The sequence below is a fragment of the Monodelphis domestica genome, chromosome 7 (assembly GCF_027887165.1).
Source record: "Monodelphis domestica isolate mMonDom1 chromosome 7, mMonDom1.pri, whole genome shotgun sequence".
NCBI lineage: Eukaryota > Metazoa > Chordata > Mammalia > Didelphimorphia > Didelphidae > Monodelphis > Monodelphis domestica.
Genome location: NC_077233.1, coordinates 145953708 through 145971211, shown reverse-complemented (window position 1 = coordinate 145971211; position 17504 = coordinate 145953708). Strand labels below are relative to the sequence as shown.

The window sequence follows — 17504 nt, the reverse complement described above, 5'->3', positions numbered from 1 at the left end:
TAACTGTATCCAACACATTTAAAATCTAGTAAATTTAGGGAGCTATCAATTCGCCAAATAGTGTTCCAAAGACCTTCAAAAAGCTTACTCACATCCTTATGGTCACAAACAATTCCTCCCCTCAAATATTACCTTCATCTTATACCTCTCCTGGCACCTACAATGATAAATTAATTACTTGGAACAAAGTAAGTTAATCAAATTTATTGACTTACACAATAAACGTTAGGAATTATTTACACCTTTAAAATTTTTTTCAAAATGCAGTATGTATATCTTTTATCATAAAAAGAAGCTTTATAGGATTTGGCACTGAATTGACAAATTGTGATATATCTTTAATTCTTCTTCTTAAAACATTATTTTATCACACTGGCTGTTAAACAAATTTTTTTTTTCTCTCCAAGTAACTTTTGATTATATATATATATTATAGTCCAGATTTTTAAATGGGGTTTCATTTCAGCAAGTTCTTAGGCCATCGAAGTGTATTTATTGCCACCTCTTGGATAGATTTCTTAATATTTCATGACATGTGGAATGGTGCAAGGCCATGTTTCAGTATTTCGGTGTACAAATGGGAATTTCTGTAATTCTGGAACAATTCTGCTCCTTGGTATATAAATAATCAGAGTTCATCATTACCTTAATGGGGACAAGGCATCAAGGCCCTCTGGATGTAAAAATCCCAAAAACATATTTCTGGGTGGGTTTTTTAATCTGGTAAAGACATTCAGATCTCAAATAATTGATACAGCCTTTAAAAAGTGAGTTTCATCAAAAAAATTAACTTTTTCCAATCTCTGTATTCCAGTCTTTGTCTATTGATTTTTCTAATACAATGGCTTCTTGAAATCGAAAGAATGGTAAGAAGGTAAAAGGAAAATAGCTGCTAACCAGTTATGAGGACAAAATGCTTGTCATAAGCAATATAATTATAATTATAATACAAAGACTGGAATAGATGAAAAGTCATTTTCTGAAAAATTAATAAGGTTTTTTCACATTAATAATTTGTCAATTCTTGGCTATTTAGAAAAAAATTTTTTTGGTTGGTTTGTTTTTTTATTTTTGATCACACTTTCCTTTGTGCTTCAATGAAAATAATCCTATGTCATTGTGGGTTTGAATGATCTTTGAAACACTTGACTTCTTCACACCAGCTGCTACTGCAATATCTCTAACAGTTACTGAAGCATTACAATCTTTGCACAATCTCCTTGGAATAACATCTATTATTAGCAAGTACAGATTTTAAAACACAACAAAAGAAAACAATGAAATATGTTTATGGTACAAAACTCATCATTCAGCTGACAGGAAACTAAAACATACAGAAACCATGTCAATCTGTTTTCATCTGTTTAAAGTCCGTCTAGTGTCAATGGCAGTACATCAATATGACTACTGCAGTAACAAAATTAATCCATATTCAAATTATTTGTCCCAAGTAATTCTCACACCATTGACAATACTATTTTTTACATGTGTTATGCTCTCCTTAAACCCTCAGCAGACTGTCAGCTCCATGAAAGCAGGAACATTTAGTTCTCCTTATTTAAAAATCTTGGTATCATACATAGTGCACAATACTCTAAAAAGAATAGGCATGTAATGTTTGAAGTTGAAATTACATAGTAAAAGAACATGAAGTCAAGAAGATATAAATTCAAATCCTGCTTCTGACTCTTACTATTAAAGAATCACAAAATTTCAGTTGAAACAGAATTCAAAAGCCAAGTAGTTCAACTCATGCCCAAAAGGAATTCTCACAATGAAATCCTAGACAAGCAGTTATCAAACCTTTGCTTGTAGGCAGCCCATTCTACTTTTGAATTACTCCAAAAACATAGGCAAATAGGCAGTTTCTCCTGACATCCACTTTAGAATTTCTATTAATTGCTTCTGGTTTTGAAATGAAATCCCTTTCCCATATGACAGTCCTCAAAATAACTAAAAATAGCTTTCTCAGAATCCCTCTAAATTCTCTCTCTTCTCCAAGTTTGTTATCCCCAATTCCTTTAATTAGTCCTGTCATGAAATGAACTCAGAACCCTTTACCATCTTTACCACTCTCCTCTATAATTAATACTCATCAATGTATTTCTTACTCTAATTTACTATAATACTCACCAATGCCTTAAACTGTAGAATCCAAAACTGAACACAATACTCCAGATATAGTCTGAGCAGGACAGAGAATAGTTGAACCTTCATATTCTTAGAAAGTACGCTTCTCAATGTAATCCATGAGCTTTTTAGTTGCCTCATTCATTACACTTTGGTCTCCTACTGAGCTTTTAGTCCAACAAAACCCCAAGATACTTTTCAAACTGCTGTCTAGCCATGCCTCATTCACCTTGTAAGATTGATTTTCTAAACCCAGAAATAAAACTCTATTCATCCCTACTGCATTTCACCTTATATTCAAACCAATACTCTAACCTATCCAGAACTCTATCATCCCTCCCAGGTAATCTGATAAATATGGCAGCTATGCCTTTTTCCAATCAACAATAAAAATGTTAAACAGTACAGGGTCAAGCATAGATCCCTGGGGCACTCCCCTGGAGATCACCTGCTAAGATAACACAAAACCATTAACAACTATTCTTTGAGTTTGGCCATTTGTTCAATTCAAAACCCATACAACTGCACCATTAGTGCATTAGTTTATATCATACCATATTTTCCACAATAGCATGAGATATTTTATCCAAATGTTTTTCAATATCTAGGAAAATTCTATGTACAGCATACTACTTTATCTGCTAATCAACTTGAGGCCCTTCCTGGACAGGAGAAAGCTGTATGCTCTAAGAAGCAAGGAACTACTTGATTTACAAGGAATAATATAGTAGAATCACAGATCATATAATCAGATCAGATAGTATAGTAGAATCACAATGACAGGTCTGTTGTTTTGAGGCAGATATCCCAGACTATTTAAAAGATTCCCCAGCAAAGCGGATGACTACAACCCAATTCTAGTGATTCACACAGGCACAAAGGAAACTCCAGAGTATTACTAAAGAAAATAAAGTCTACCATAGAGGGCTCAGGACCCTGAACCCCCAAGTATTAAGAAAAGCAATGCTTCCAACCCAGTAAAATAGTATTGTCCTCCATCATCCTGGGAAGATTCTCAGTGGAGATATAGCTTGGTAACCCTGCAGTAGCCACAGCTACAGAAGACACAGAAAAGAAAGTTCTTGCTACCAAAGTTCACTGTCAAATGGTTCAATGCCAGAAACTGATAATTTTATCAATGAAAATGACTTTAGATGGAACTCCTAGATGTTTTGCCATTGTATACTAAAGACTATAGGGTCATTCTGACTTGCAGCTGAAAATTTCCATTATATGCTATTTCCCCCATTAAAAAAGTAAGCTTTAAGTATCAATTTTAAGGCAGAAGAGCAGTAAGGCCTGGGCAACCGCATTTAAACGACTGGCTCAGTATCTATTCTAGAGTTAAAAAAAAAAAAAAAGACCGAGCAATTAAAGGGACTCAAGTTCATATCTCAGCCCAGCCAGTCATTTAACATATAACCAAACGTGACACTCTGCAACTTGAAACTTTGCTTCTTGATCATTTTATAGATTACTATTAATATTTCTGCTACCTATCCAATAGGGGTAATGGAAAGATCAAAAAAGAACACATATAAAGCACCTTATTAAATACAAATGTTGACCTTTATTATATTCTTTGGGCCTTTGCTTTTCCTGTTAGGTGAAAGGATTGGGCTAAATTATTTCTAAGATCCCTTTCCATTTCTAAAATTCTATGACAACTATAAGCTATCAATTGATAAACATTTATTAAGTATCTACTCTGTGCCAGACACTATGCTCAACACTGGGGATACAAAGAGGCAAAAGACAGTCCCTTGTCCTGAAGATTGGGCTTTGACTATCAAGGGACAGAATTTCATAGATAAAACTAAAATTTTATTATCCTTTATAGGCAGTCTCCTTCATCTGAATTCTTTTACCACTATTATTGATATTGAACTTAAAAGAAAAAGTTTAGGATTATGCTGGACAAAGGTTCAAGACAGTTAAAAACATGTAACTTGCTTGATATTAAGATATGAATAATAAAATGTCCCAAAATCACACACGCCACATGAGGTACTTCCTCAAAGTTAACTGCACTTTGAACCTGCCTTCAAAACAACTGCTATATGCATTGAGGTTGCCACCTGTTATCAAAGAAACAAAGCATATGTGTCTTCAACCCTTACACCTGCTAAGAAAAACATTTCCTTGGTAAGTGTTACAGTTCAAGGAGTATTATATCCTGACATAGAGCTGGAATATAACATATGGGGTGACTCAGTTTGTCCTACAAATTTCTTCGAGATCATGAGAAAGTCTTTCAATTAGGTAAACACAATTGTTTGGTATAGAGGAGAAAGTACAGGTTCTGAAATCAAGACTCTTCACTAGTTGATTAGCCTTAGGCAAGTCATTTTCCCCTTTTTTAGCCTTAGTTTCCTTATTTGTAAATAAAGTTAATACTTAAACTACTCTAAGGGGACAGCTCTCTGGTAGGGGCAAAAGAGTGATACAACTGGGAAATGAGGTTAAAAACAAAGAGATACTAATAAAAAAAATTTAATAAAGTCAAACAGTAACAGAGTAGGGCTAGAATCTAGGTCAAAAACTAAAATGAAAACACAGGAATTTTGAAAGAAGGAAATAAGTATATATAAAATGCTTTATAAATCTTAAAGTATTTCACAAAAACAAATTATTAGCAATAATAATAACTATACAGCCCAAAGGTGCTAAAGAGAAAAATGATTCTTTTGAACTACTCACCTATATTTCTCAAAACTGCTGTCTAATGCATTCTATACTATCCCCCCTCACAATAAGAAGACTAATCAAATTACCCAGGAATTAAGGAAGAGAGGGAGGAATCATGGAAAAAGAGTACATATCAATTTCAAAAGTTCTTTTCTTTCTTTTCAGTTCTATTTTAATAGCCACTGGCATCCCAAAATTGGAGATTATCCTACTTATAAAAGGAAGAACACAGGGCAAACACTTGATGAAGTCACATCTTTCTACCTCTTTTTGGTCCCTTTTCATCCACAGTTCTAGAACTCTTACACTACACACAATTCCTAAGGCCACACATATAACTTACTATATAAGATAATATCAAAAGCTGTTGGAAAACAAAATACCAAAAAACATAAAGTGTTCCATGAGCACAAGTTACCAAAAGGGAAAAATATAGAAGAAAGGTAATATCCCCATTTTTCAGAAAAGGAAAACTCAGGCCTCAAAAATGTGTAATTTGCCCAAGGTTATACAGCTAGTTAAATGATCAAAAAGAGGCTAAATTCCACCCAGGTTTCTACCTCCCTCATACAGTGCTCTTGAGGATTCATCTTGCTCCTTGACCTCCAAACTCACTCCACATTAGCCAAATTAGTTCCACTCTAGGCTTCATCCTTATAAAGACCCTTTCTGCTGTTGAAGTCTCAGCATTCCTCTTTCTTACTTCATCTACTTAATATCTTAACTAAATGATCCATGAAAAAGTATAAAAAGCCAAGTATTAGATGTTGGGAATCCTGGGTTTAGTCCCAAGCCTGCCAGCAATTTACTGTGTGATTCTGGGCAAACTATCATCCCTTTCTTCCCTAGGCCCCAACAGAAGATAAAAAGGTAAAGTACTAGTGACTGGATATAGGAGTCAACTCAACTTGTTCTACAGAAAAGTCTCTCTCCACATCACATATATTTTATGTAATGGGAACACTTTGCTACTTCTCATAATAAAAATGTCTCTTAGCCTCTTTAAACTTTAACAAAAAAAAAAGGCGCTTTCTTCCTCAATGAAAAACAAAAACATCAAAACACATCTTTTAGGATATTATCTCTTAAATAAGATAGCCTTGGTTCCAACCAGCCATTTTCTGTAAGCACAAGACCAAAACTAACTCCCCTAAGGTCACAAAGTTCATCCATCTGTCTAAATAAATAATGTGTCGACTTTTCTAAATTAAAGCTTCATTCCTACCCCAAGTCCATTTAAAAAGTTAGCATCACTGACATTGAGAACTTCTTTAAGTAAAATGCCCTATGACTACTAAGCAGTCCAACTGACACTACTTCATTCCACCAAACTCAATATCCAATTTTAATTTTTATTACCTCTGACCATGGTTTGTCCCGATTTTTGGTCATTTAGTCTCAAAAGAACATCTAGATAAACATGATACTACTTTGCATCTATAGAGCTTTTAGACTCTCACAAAGCAGTTTAATATACAATTCCTTTTTCTAATTCAATTGAAACATGCCACATTTTCCCTAAATTTCAGGTGAAGTTGAGTATTTTAAATAGTATTATAATAAAATATAATACCATTCATTTATATAGTATTTAATTGTTTACAAAGCCTTTTCCTACAAAAATGAAAGCTCAGTGAGGGTAAGAAGTATGTTTTAATTAATCGCCAGTCTAGGCAAAGTTCTGCACTATCTATAGACAATGATATTTGAACCCTGTGAGACAAGAAATACAAGTATTATACTTCATAGTTGGGGAAACTGAAGCTGACAAAGGGAAACTCAAATCTAAAACCCAAGGACTCAAATCCATGTCTTCTGAATTAAAATCCAAAGCTCTATCCACTACCTTGTTTCTCTAAACTGTCACTGTTTATTCTGAATACAACATATTCTTATTATAATATCGCCACTTACCTTTGGGGAAATATATGAAAGGAAACATTTAACTAACTCCCAGCAGGTTCACTTCCTTTTTTCTTAATGTAGACTCTTGACCTGTTTTATAATTTGCTTAGTTTTTTTTCATCCTGACGTATTTCTGCAATTTTAAAAAACATAGAGGGCACCTAGGTGGCTCAGGGGATTGAGAGCCAGGCCTAAAGACAAGAGGTCCCAGGTTCAAACTTGATCCCAGATACTTCCTAGCTGTGTGACCCTGGGCCCCATTGCCTAGCCCTTACTGTTCTTCTGCCAATGCACAATATTGATTCTAAGATGGAAGATAGAGTTTTTAAAAAGAAAAGAAAAATATATCAGACTAAATCTTGTAGAATTACTAACTGTAAAATGGGATTCATTTTCCCTGTACACACAACATTCCCTCTTCCCAACTTCAGGAGTATGACACTATGTGAAAGTTCAGTGTGTAAACTGCTACTTTTTTCTGATTACTCACTAAACAGGCAATTTTATACCTCTATATAATTCCTAGCATCCTGCAAAGTCCAACTTCATCCTTTTTTCCTTCCACTTTTTTTTTAACTAGGAAGATCTCTCTTTTAGGAATTCGTAATCAAGTCAAGATCTCAAAAAATTTAATCTTAGGAAAAAAACCCACCTCAAAAACTCAAGTGTTCTCCATACTCTGGCACACTGGGGGAGGGGGTACTAACTCAAAACTGATTTTGCAACCTGTCTAAAAATTATTACATCACCCATTTCACAATCACATAGAGTATAAATCCTTAAACCCAAGAAAAATATTCTGAGAATTAAAAATAAGCATCAAATATTGAAAATGCAAATAACTAAATGTAAAAGCCTTAACTTTATTGAAAGGCCAGTGAAAAATTCAAACCCCCCCTGGCAAAACTCAACTGAGTCACTACACAAGGCTTCCCACAACACCAATCAGCATCCCCAAGGGACCAGTCAACAAGATGGAAAGATTATTTCAATCCTCTGTTTGTAATAGAAGAGGATATGGAAAGAATTTCCCAAACTCAGTCCTAATCAGGAATTGGAGATCAGCATCAGGTTTGTAAACTTTCTCCTCTCAAAAAATAAAGAAATTTGTATGCTATTTATCCTCTGTAGAATTCGAAGTCATAAGGAAAAATGTGGAGAAAATATTCAGTGAAAATGACTGAAGCAGGCCTTCAACAAAATAGGGGAGCTAATTTCAAATAGAAAACCGACAGAATTTTTGCATAAAGTTTCTACACAAGCAAGGAGGAACTTCTTAAGCACCTGACAATCAAAAGAAATTACAAGTTACTCCATGTTCGATGACAGTATCTGAACTGCTCAACACTGTCTCCCTCATCAAAGATTTCCCATCACCCCTGGCATCTGTCAAACTGATCAGCTGGCGTGGTCCGCTTGGGAAAAGGCCTACTTCCCCTAGCCCCCATGTCAACAGATCCTTCACAGAAGCAGTTATTGCAGAGGCCACAAGTGTAGTAGTACTCACGTCCCAGCTCCCACACATACACACTTCCCAGTCCTCTAGCTGCATTCTGATCCCCCTCCTCTCCAGCTATTCTGCCGGTGTCCTCTCGAAACCCCCACTAGTTATGTCCTCGCTTGCTCAAGGGGTCCCCATCTACCTTTTCCTTCTGCCACAGGGTCCCCCGCCTCCGACTCCCTCGATTCTGGGAGGCTCAATCCTACAAAGGCACCCAGAGGGCCAAGCGTGGATGAGAATGCTGACATCTCGCAAGCCTGAATGAAGCTAGGACCTGGCCCACGAAACTGAGGGTGTGACTCGAGGGTCTCCCCGAACACTCTCTGGGGCTGTGCCAAAAGCGTGGGAGCCGCTAGGTGGACTTTACTGAGAACCAAAACTCGCTAGTAAGTCATCACGCACGCACGCACACACACACACATACACACCCAGCCCAGGTCCCCAGGGAGCCGAAGTGTCGCTCTCCACCACCCACCCACCTCCGCGCACGCACACGCACGCACACACACACACACACACACACACATGTGAGCCCGGCGCTAGGTTCCCTCACTCCCCCTACCTGTCAGGCATGTGACGGTCGAGAGGCCAGCAGTATAGCACAGACGCCGCCGCCCCTTCCCCGGCCGGCCCTGGTCCCTGAGCCTTCGCTCACGCCACTGACCCGGGAAGCCAGGGCTGGGACCAGGCCCAGAGCAGGAGGCAAAAGGGCTCCCCACCACTACCCGAGGTAACGGGTCGGGCCGCCCACCTGCCCACTTAGCCCCCGAACCGGGCCCTCCCTCCAGCCCCCGCCTCTTTCCCCCCCCCATCCCCCACCCCAGTACTCACGATCTGGCTCGTGGTTCTGGCCATGAGCCCCGGCTCGGGCTCGGGCACGGGCGCCTCCCCCCCTTCCCCCCGCGCGCGCGCAGCTCGCGGCCTCAGAGTCTTCCTCCCCGCGGTGGAACCACAGCAATGGCCGCCCTCATCCTGCGGGCGTCCGCACTGCCAACCCCCGCCCCCCCACAACACACATACACATACACACACGCGCGAGCACACACACACACATACACTCTCCTCGCTCTAGCTTTCTCTCTCTCTCTCTCTCTCTAAAACACACTCACACACACTCTCTTTCTCTCTCCCTGGCCCCCCCCGCTCCCGCCCACTCCGCCGACGACAACGCCGCCACCCGTCGGTAGGGAGGGATTTCCGGCGTCGGGAGGCTTACGCACACCAATTATTGGGCGCACCGCCTGTCACTCGGACCAAGACCCCGACTAACCCCCTTCCCCACTTCGGACCGCTGCAAGTTGCCCTCCCCCATCCTGTTGGAGCTGCATTTCCTGGTTTGCTAGCTGGTATAGGACGGGCGGCTGTGGGTTGTGCTGCCCTCAGCCGGCTGAACTACTCGGCCTCGAATTCATCCTTGTCCTCTTCCTCCTTACCTGAGCCCCGGGGATGCACTGAAATCTGCAGGATCCATTCTCAGGGCCGCCTGCCTGGCCAAAAAGAGACTACAACTCCTATCGACTTTCCTCTCTGAAGGAGGAATTCTGTGGTTCTAGTACAAGTTCCCGCCCTGGGCTCAACCTTGGACAAAGTCAGGTCCCCTTTCTGGGTATCAGTTTTCCCATGTGGAAGGGGCTTTTCTAAGATTCGGCCCAATTCTCCGATTCGGTTGCCGACTAAGCCTCATTTATCAGATGGTGATAACTACCTCCTTTAGCCCTGCATCTGTGGTCTGAAGACTCAGTCTGAATTCCCCATCAATAGGGGAAAGATGCGATCTGGAGTCGGAGAAACTAGGTTTGAATCCTATTCTGTCTCCTCTGGCCTTAAGCCACTCTAATGCTCTGGCAGTCTGTTAAATGAGCGGGTTGAACTAGATTGCCAATATTCCTCTAAATTCTCTGATCTTATGTGAGTTGTTATTACCTGGAAACAGAATCCCTGCCTTGTCATCCTCATAGGGTTATTCATTTGAACAGTTCAACAAACCAGTCTGCAGAGCACCGCTGGCCACTGGGGGAAGATACAGAAATAACCCAGACCTAGTCCCTGCCCTCGTTGAGCTAGCTAGCTCAGTATAGAGTCAGTACAGAGACATGTAAACAACTGCCACACAAGGCAGGATGTGATAAATGCACTGGAGAGATCAAACAGAGTTTTGTGATGCACACTTCCATTTCCTGTCTCATTTCTGTGTGACCACTCCTCCCAGCTTCTCTTCCCCTACACTGGCTTTATGATCATGTTTGTACCTCTATTAACCAGTTTGCAAACTAGTAAACATCAATACCTTCACCCCATTCACCAGCCCTATATTTTCATGTCTTGCACAATTTTGAGGGGAATAGAAAGGGGGAATTCAAATGAAAGAAGAGAGATTGGAATTCTCCCTTGAGTACATTTGATGTGGCAATGATTTTTGTGATTTTTTTCTTGCTGTTTATCTGCTGGGGAGGGAGGGGCAAAAAAATTACATTGAATTATTTTTATTAAATCCTCAATTTTCCCTCAGTCTAAATTAGCCTTATGTTTGGTTTGTTTTGGTAGGGGATCAGAACTGGACAACAGGTGGAAACATTCTGGCAATATAAAGGGGGGGGAAGCAAATATTCAAAGACTTTTAAGAATTCTCTTGTTTGCTAGCTATCTTTCTAAATTGTTTGCCACTGCAAATATCCCTCATATCCCTCCACATTTTTTAAAACTGTAATATACTGTTTACATGGGAAGAGTTTGCATTATTATGTGGTATTAAGTGCTAAGGAAGGTCATAGATATAGCACTGAAAGGAATTGTAGAATTCATCTAGTTCTCCTCTAGTTAACCTACCTATTTCACAGATGTGGAAACCGAGGCTAGCAAAGGCCAAGTGACTTACCCCAGTGTGTGCAAGAAATAAGTCAGGATTCAAATTCAGTCATCATACTGCCAGAATAGCTTTGGAATGAAATAATCTAAATTCAAATCCTACCTTTGACACTCTATTGTTAGCTGGGGCCTCCCTAGGCCTTGGTTTCTTCATCTATAAAATGAGAAAGGTACAATAGATGGCTTCGGAGAGTCCTGTCAACACTTCATCTATGATCCTATGCAGAAGTGATTAAGACATAGTCCTGGCCTTTAAAAGACTTCCAGTCTAACAGTGGCAATAAAGCAAGAAGAAAAATAATAACTGTCTAAAGAGGATAATTCCAGTAAGAGAAGTATGAACAAAGTATTATGAAAACAAAATTCCTATTTATTAATAGAAGACCTGAGTTCCATCCTTTTGCTCTACCGCTGGCTGTAAACTTCCCTGAGCCTCTCAGTTTCCTTATCTATAAAGAGGAAATAATAATACTAGGCAACACTTAGCTCAAAGATTTGTGAAGAAAGTGCTTTATAAAGGACCACATAAATGCCAATTATTTAGTACTTTAGTAAATCTAATTTCATCAAGGATATTGAATGTACCCATGACAAAGGCAGATTACAACCATTCTCATCCTATATGATTCTTCTCTATGTTCTTCCACAAGTCCTCCACAAGGGGTCTATCCAATATTCAAAGGCTCTCCTCTAGGTGTTTTCAAATATACCAATGCACTCAGCAATATTCCTCCCATTCACTAATCTTTTTATTTTTTTATCATATGTCTCTTCTTATGTTTTAAGCAACTTTTTGCATACAAACCAGTAGTTATATGCTCCCTCCATTTATGTCCAACATTCATCCATTGCCCTTTGAGTTACAGGAGATTTTGATTCTGTAGTGATTATTGTATCCCTTAATTTGCCATCATGTAGCATCATCAAAATATTGATGTTGAATTTAATGTCTTTTTTTATCAAGAAGAAACTTGGAGTTACTGAAAACACAGCAAAATTTCTCAAATGCAGTCCAGCCCTATCTCTTACCCACTTCTGGATCCAGCTCATTTTCTCTAGTGTCTGTCTGAGAAAGATACACTAAATAAGGGTCTAGTTCTAGGGGCTGTCCATATAAGTGCATATCATAAAATATTAGACATTCTGTATCCATTTGTTTTTTTTTTCCTCCACAAAGCAGAACTCTTTTGATGCTTATGGATCTCATATAGGAGATTCTGCACCATATTGGAGTTAATGCTATTTATATGTCATCTGAAAATAGAAACATCTGGAGGACCTCACCATCTACATCAAAGAATCCTCTTCCATTTGGATGCTATGTTAGATCTCCCCAATGATTTCCAGTTTCCAAGTCTTATTGATTCTACCTTTACAATATCTCTAACTTCACTGATAGAGGAAGTTTCCTTGCCTGGAAATTCCCTATGTCAATGAAATCACAGGCCTAGTCTTTATTATCCTTATCCCTATCTCTGATAACGTGACATTTTTCATTATTTAGTATCTGCTACTCTTTTTTTCTTTTTTTTTAATTTTATAGTATTTTATTTGATCATTTCCATGCATTATTCATTAAAGACAAAGATCATTTTCTTTTCCTCCCTCCCACCCCACCCCCGTAGCCGACGCGTGATTCCATTGGGTATCACATGTGTTCTTGATTCGAACCCATTGCCATGTTGTTAGTATTTGCATTAGAGTGTTCGTTTAGAGTCTCTCCTCTGTCATGTCCCCTCAGCCATTGTAGTCAGGCAGTTGCTTTTCCTTGGTGTTTCTACTCCCTCAGTTTGTCCTCTGCTTATGGGTAGTGTTTTTTTCTCCTAGATCCCTGCAGATTGTTCAGGGACATTACACTGCCACTAATGGAGAAGTCCATTACGTTCGATTATACCACAGTGTGTTTGTCTCTGTGTACAATGTTCTCCTGGTTCTGCTCCTCTCGCTCTGCATCACTTCCTGGAGGTCATTCCAGTCTCCATGGAATTCCTCCACTTTATTATTCCTTTTTGCACAATAATATTCCATCACCAACATATACCACAATTTGTTCAGCCATTCCCCAATTGATGGGCATCCCCTCGTTTTCCAATTTTTGGCCACCACAAAGAGCGCAGCTATGAATATTTTTGTACAAGTCTTTTTGTCCATTATCTCTTTGGGGTACAGACCCAGCAGTGCTATGGCTGGATCAAAGGGTAGACATTCTTTTATCGCCCTTTGTGCATAGTTCCAAATTGCCCTCCAGAATGGCTGGATCAGTTCACAACTCCACCAGCAATGAATTAATGTCCCTACTTTGCCACATGCCCTCCAGCATTCATTACTTTCCATAACTGTCATGTTAGCCAATCTGCTAGGTGTGAGGTGATACCTCAGAGTTGCTTTGATTTGCATCTCTCTGATTATAAGAGATTTAGAACACTTCTTCATGTGCTTATTAATAGTTTTGATTTCTTTATCTGAAAACTGCCTATCCATGTCCCTTGCCCATTCATCAATTGGGGAATGGCTTGATTTTTTGTACAATTGATTTAGCTCTTTATAAATTTGAGTAATTAAACCTTTGTCAGAGGCTTTTATGAAGATTTTTTCCCAATTTGTTGTTTCCCTTCTGATTTTAGTTACATTGGTTTTGTTTGTACAAAAGCCTTTTAATTTGATGTAGTAGAAATTATTTATTTTACATTTTGTGATTCTTTCTATATCTTGCTTGGTTTTAATTAAAGTCTTTCCCCTCCCAAAGGTCTGACATGTATACTATTCTGTGTTTACCCAATTTACTTATGGTTTCCTTCTTTATGTTTAAGTCTTTCACCCATTTTGAATTTATCTTGGTGTAGGGTGTCAGTTGTTGATCAATTCCTAATCTCTCCCACACTGTCTTCCAATTTTCCCAGCAGTTCTTATCGAATAGTGGATTTTTGTCCCAAGACCTGGGATCTTTGGGTTTATCGTATACTGTCTGGCTGAGGTCACTTGCCCCCAGTCTATTCCACTGATCCTTCTTTCTGTCTCTTAGCCAGTACCAAATTGTTTTGATGACTGCTGCTTTGTAATATAGTTTGAGGTCTGGGACTTCTAGGCCCCCCTCATTTGTGTTTTTTTTTTCATTATTTCCCTGTATATCCTTGATCTTTTGTTATTCCAAATGAACTTTGTTATGGTTTTTTCCAAATCAGTAAAGAAATTTTTTGGGAGTTCCATGGGTATGGCACTAAATAGATAAACAAGTTTGGGTAGGATGGTCATTTTTATTATATTGGCTCGTCCTACCCATGAGCAGTTAATGTTTTTCCAATTGCTCAAGTCTAGTTTTAGTTGTGTGGCAAGTGTTTTGTAGTTATGTTCATATAGTTCCTGTGTTTGTCTCGGGAGGTAGATTCCTAGGTATTTTATTTTGTCTAAGGTGATTTTGAATGGGATTTCTCTTTCTAGTTCTTGCTGCTGAGCTGTGTTGGAGATATATAGAAAAGCTGATGACTTATGTGGATTTATTTTGTATCCTGCAACTTTGCTAAAGTTGTTGATTATTTCAATTAGCTTTTTGGTTGTATCTCTAGGATTCTTTAAGTAGACCATCATGTCATCTGCAAAGAGTGATAACTTGGTCTCCTCCTTGACTATTTTGATGCCTTCAATTTCTTTTTCTTCTCTAATTGCTACTGCTAGTGTTTCTAGTACAATGTCAAATAATAGAGGTGATAATGGGCATCCTTGTTTCACTCCTGATCTTATTGGGAATGCATCTAGTTTATCCCCATTGCAAATGATATTAGCTGATGGTTTTAGATATATACTGTTTATTATTTTTAGGAATGACCCTTCTATTCCTATGCTTTCTAGTGTTTTTAATAGGAATGGGTGTTGTATTTTATCAAAGGCTTTTTCTGTGTCTATTGAGATAATCATGTGGTTCTTGTTGGTTTGCTTGTTGATGTGGTCAATTATGTGGATGGTTTTCCTAATATTGAACCAACCCTGCATCCCTGGTATAAATCCTACTTGATCATGGTGGATGACCCTTCTGATCACTTGCTGAAGTCTTTTTGCTAGTATCCTATTTAAGATTTTTGCATCTATATTCATTAGGGAGATTGGTCTATAGTTTTCTTTCTCTGTTTTTGACCTGCCTGGTTTTGGAATCAGTACCATGTTTGTGTCATAAAAGGAGTTTGGTAGAACTCCCTCTTTGCTTATTATGTCAAATAGTTTGTATAGTTTTGGGATTAACTGTTCTCTGAATGTTTGATAGAATTCACTGGTGAATCCATCAGGCCCTGGGGATTTTTTCTTAGGAAGTTCTTTGATGGCCTGTTGGATTTCATTTTCTGATATGGGATTATTTAAGAATTCTATTTCCTCTTCTGTTAGTCTAGGCAGTTTGTATTTTTGTATATATTCATCCATATCACTTAAATTGGTATATTTATTGCCATATAATTGGGCAAAGTAATTTTTAATGATTGCCTTAATTTCCTCTTCATCAGAGGTGATGTCCCCCTTTTCATCTTTGATGCTGTTAATTTGCTTTTCTTCCTTCCTTTTTTTAATTAGATTGACCAGTACTTTGTCTATTTTGTTTGTTTTTTTCAAAGTACCAGCTTCTTGTCTTATTTATTAAATCAATAGTTCTATCACTTTCGATTTTATTAATTTCTCCCTTAATTTTTAGGATTTCTAGTTTGGTTTTCTGCTGGGGTTTTTTAATTTGGTCACTTTTGAGTTTTTTTATTTGCATTTCCAATTGATTGATCTCTGCTCTCCCTAGTTTGTTAATATATGCACTCAGGGATATGAATTTACCTCTGATTACCGCTTTGGCTGCATCCCAAAAGGTTTGAAAGGATGTCTCGCCATAGTATCTGCTACTCTTAAGAGATATCCTGAAATGTGATGTCCCAAGCTGCATCAACTCCAGCGTGGATTTTCTCAATGTATAGTTGGTCTTGTCCAACTGGTATTTTGGTTTTTTTAGTGCCATTTCTGATTCTTCATACAGAATTTGGGTACTAGGATGTTAGATAGAGTCCAAATATAGTGTTTCATTTCAATTCTTTTCTTTTCAACAAGTATTTATTAAGTACCTATCGTACCATCTCTCATCTATTTCTCCAAATCAGAACTCACCGGCATATAGGTTGGGGTTCTAAAGGGGTGACTATGTCAAATAAGACAATATAATTCAACAGTGAGCTTATATAAGCCTCACCAGTAAGCTTACTTTTAGGAGTCATCCAATAGACATCATTAGTTTGAAGCAAAGACATTTACTAAGCATAGTTAAAACAGCAGCTATAAAATATTCCCACCCCATTCCCTAACCCCAGGAGAGCACTCTTCCCATTAGTACAGGGATCTGTAGGAAAGGTAGACACAGAGTACATTGATAGTGAGGCATAAACATAGGGAACACATATACAAAGTAACCCCATCCTCTAGTACTGCAGGACCCCAATATTCTTCCTCTTCTAGATATGTTCTCATGTTGCTTGCTACTAAGTGCAGCTTTTTTATTGAGCCAGATGCCCATCTTAAATCCATAGACTGCTTTCTTCTCTATCTACTCTTGCCCCTTCTTCTGTGTCCATCACTAGAGAATATGTCCTCTTTTTTTTAAGGCCACCCAAAATATATCCTATCCTTGGCGAGTCAGTACCTATTCCCTAACTTGATCAAAAAGAATTTCATACTCTATAAAGAAATAACAAAGTGGCACACATATTAACACCTCTCTTTCCTATGATTGATCGCTTTCTATGACTACATCCACTGAAATCGGAGTAGGAATCAATTGGCCAGGGACGAATTTCCATACACACACATACCTGTTATCTTCCAGTTACCGTTAGATATTATCAATACAAAAACAAAAATGAAACAGGCTCTGCCCTCAATGAGCTTTTCTACACAGGGCAAACAATATGAAAACATAAATAAAAATTAATGCCAAAGGGGACAAAGGACAAATTGAAAATCAGCATTTTCTCAGGGTTGTTTCTGCCTACAGAAGATGATGGAATTTGGTTAGTTATCCTTTGTACTTAAATGCCATCACTATGTTGGAGTCAATGTACAATGTGTCCTACTGTATCTGATCAGACCAATATGAGCTCAAAAGGCTCTATACCACAGGTCCTGCACAAGTAACCCATGTGAACATTTGGGATGGAGATATCTCTAAAATTGCACATCTTACATTTCTTTTTATGGAATTTAACCTGGAGCTAAAAGGAGATGAAGGTTCCCAGAAATGGAAATGAGGGAATGGATTCAATGTATGATAGACAACTTATGCAAAGACAGAATGCAGAGTATATAAGATGGAATAATCAATATGCAATCAGCCTGGAAAGGTAGGCTAGAACCAGAAAGGGAAAGGCTCTATATGTCAATGTGTTTTATTCTAGAGATA

General features: G+C 38.3%; 1 protein-coding gene across 6 annotated transcripts in view; it reads right to left on the bottom strand.

Moving 5' to 3' along the window:
* Positions 1-17504, bottom strand: part of PDPK1 (3-phosphoinositide dependent protein kinase 1) — a 137577-nt gene that overhangs the window by 107427 nt on the left and 12646 nt on the right. Inside the window, exon 1 of one of the 6 annotated variants that reach the window (XM_056805772.1) lies at positions 9056-9434. The exons of 3 other annotated variants lie outside the window; for them this stretch is intronic. In XM_056805772.1, the coding sequence (XP_056661750.1) occupies positions 9056-9079 (24 nt within the window). In that variant the 5' untranslated portion in view covers positions 9080-9434. Of the gene's footprint in view, positions 1-8786; positions 8927-9055; positions 9435-17504 lie in introns of those variants that run through there. 2 more of the 6 variants (XM_056805777.1, XM_056805776.1) reach the window with 2 other exon arrangements.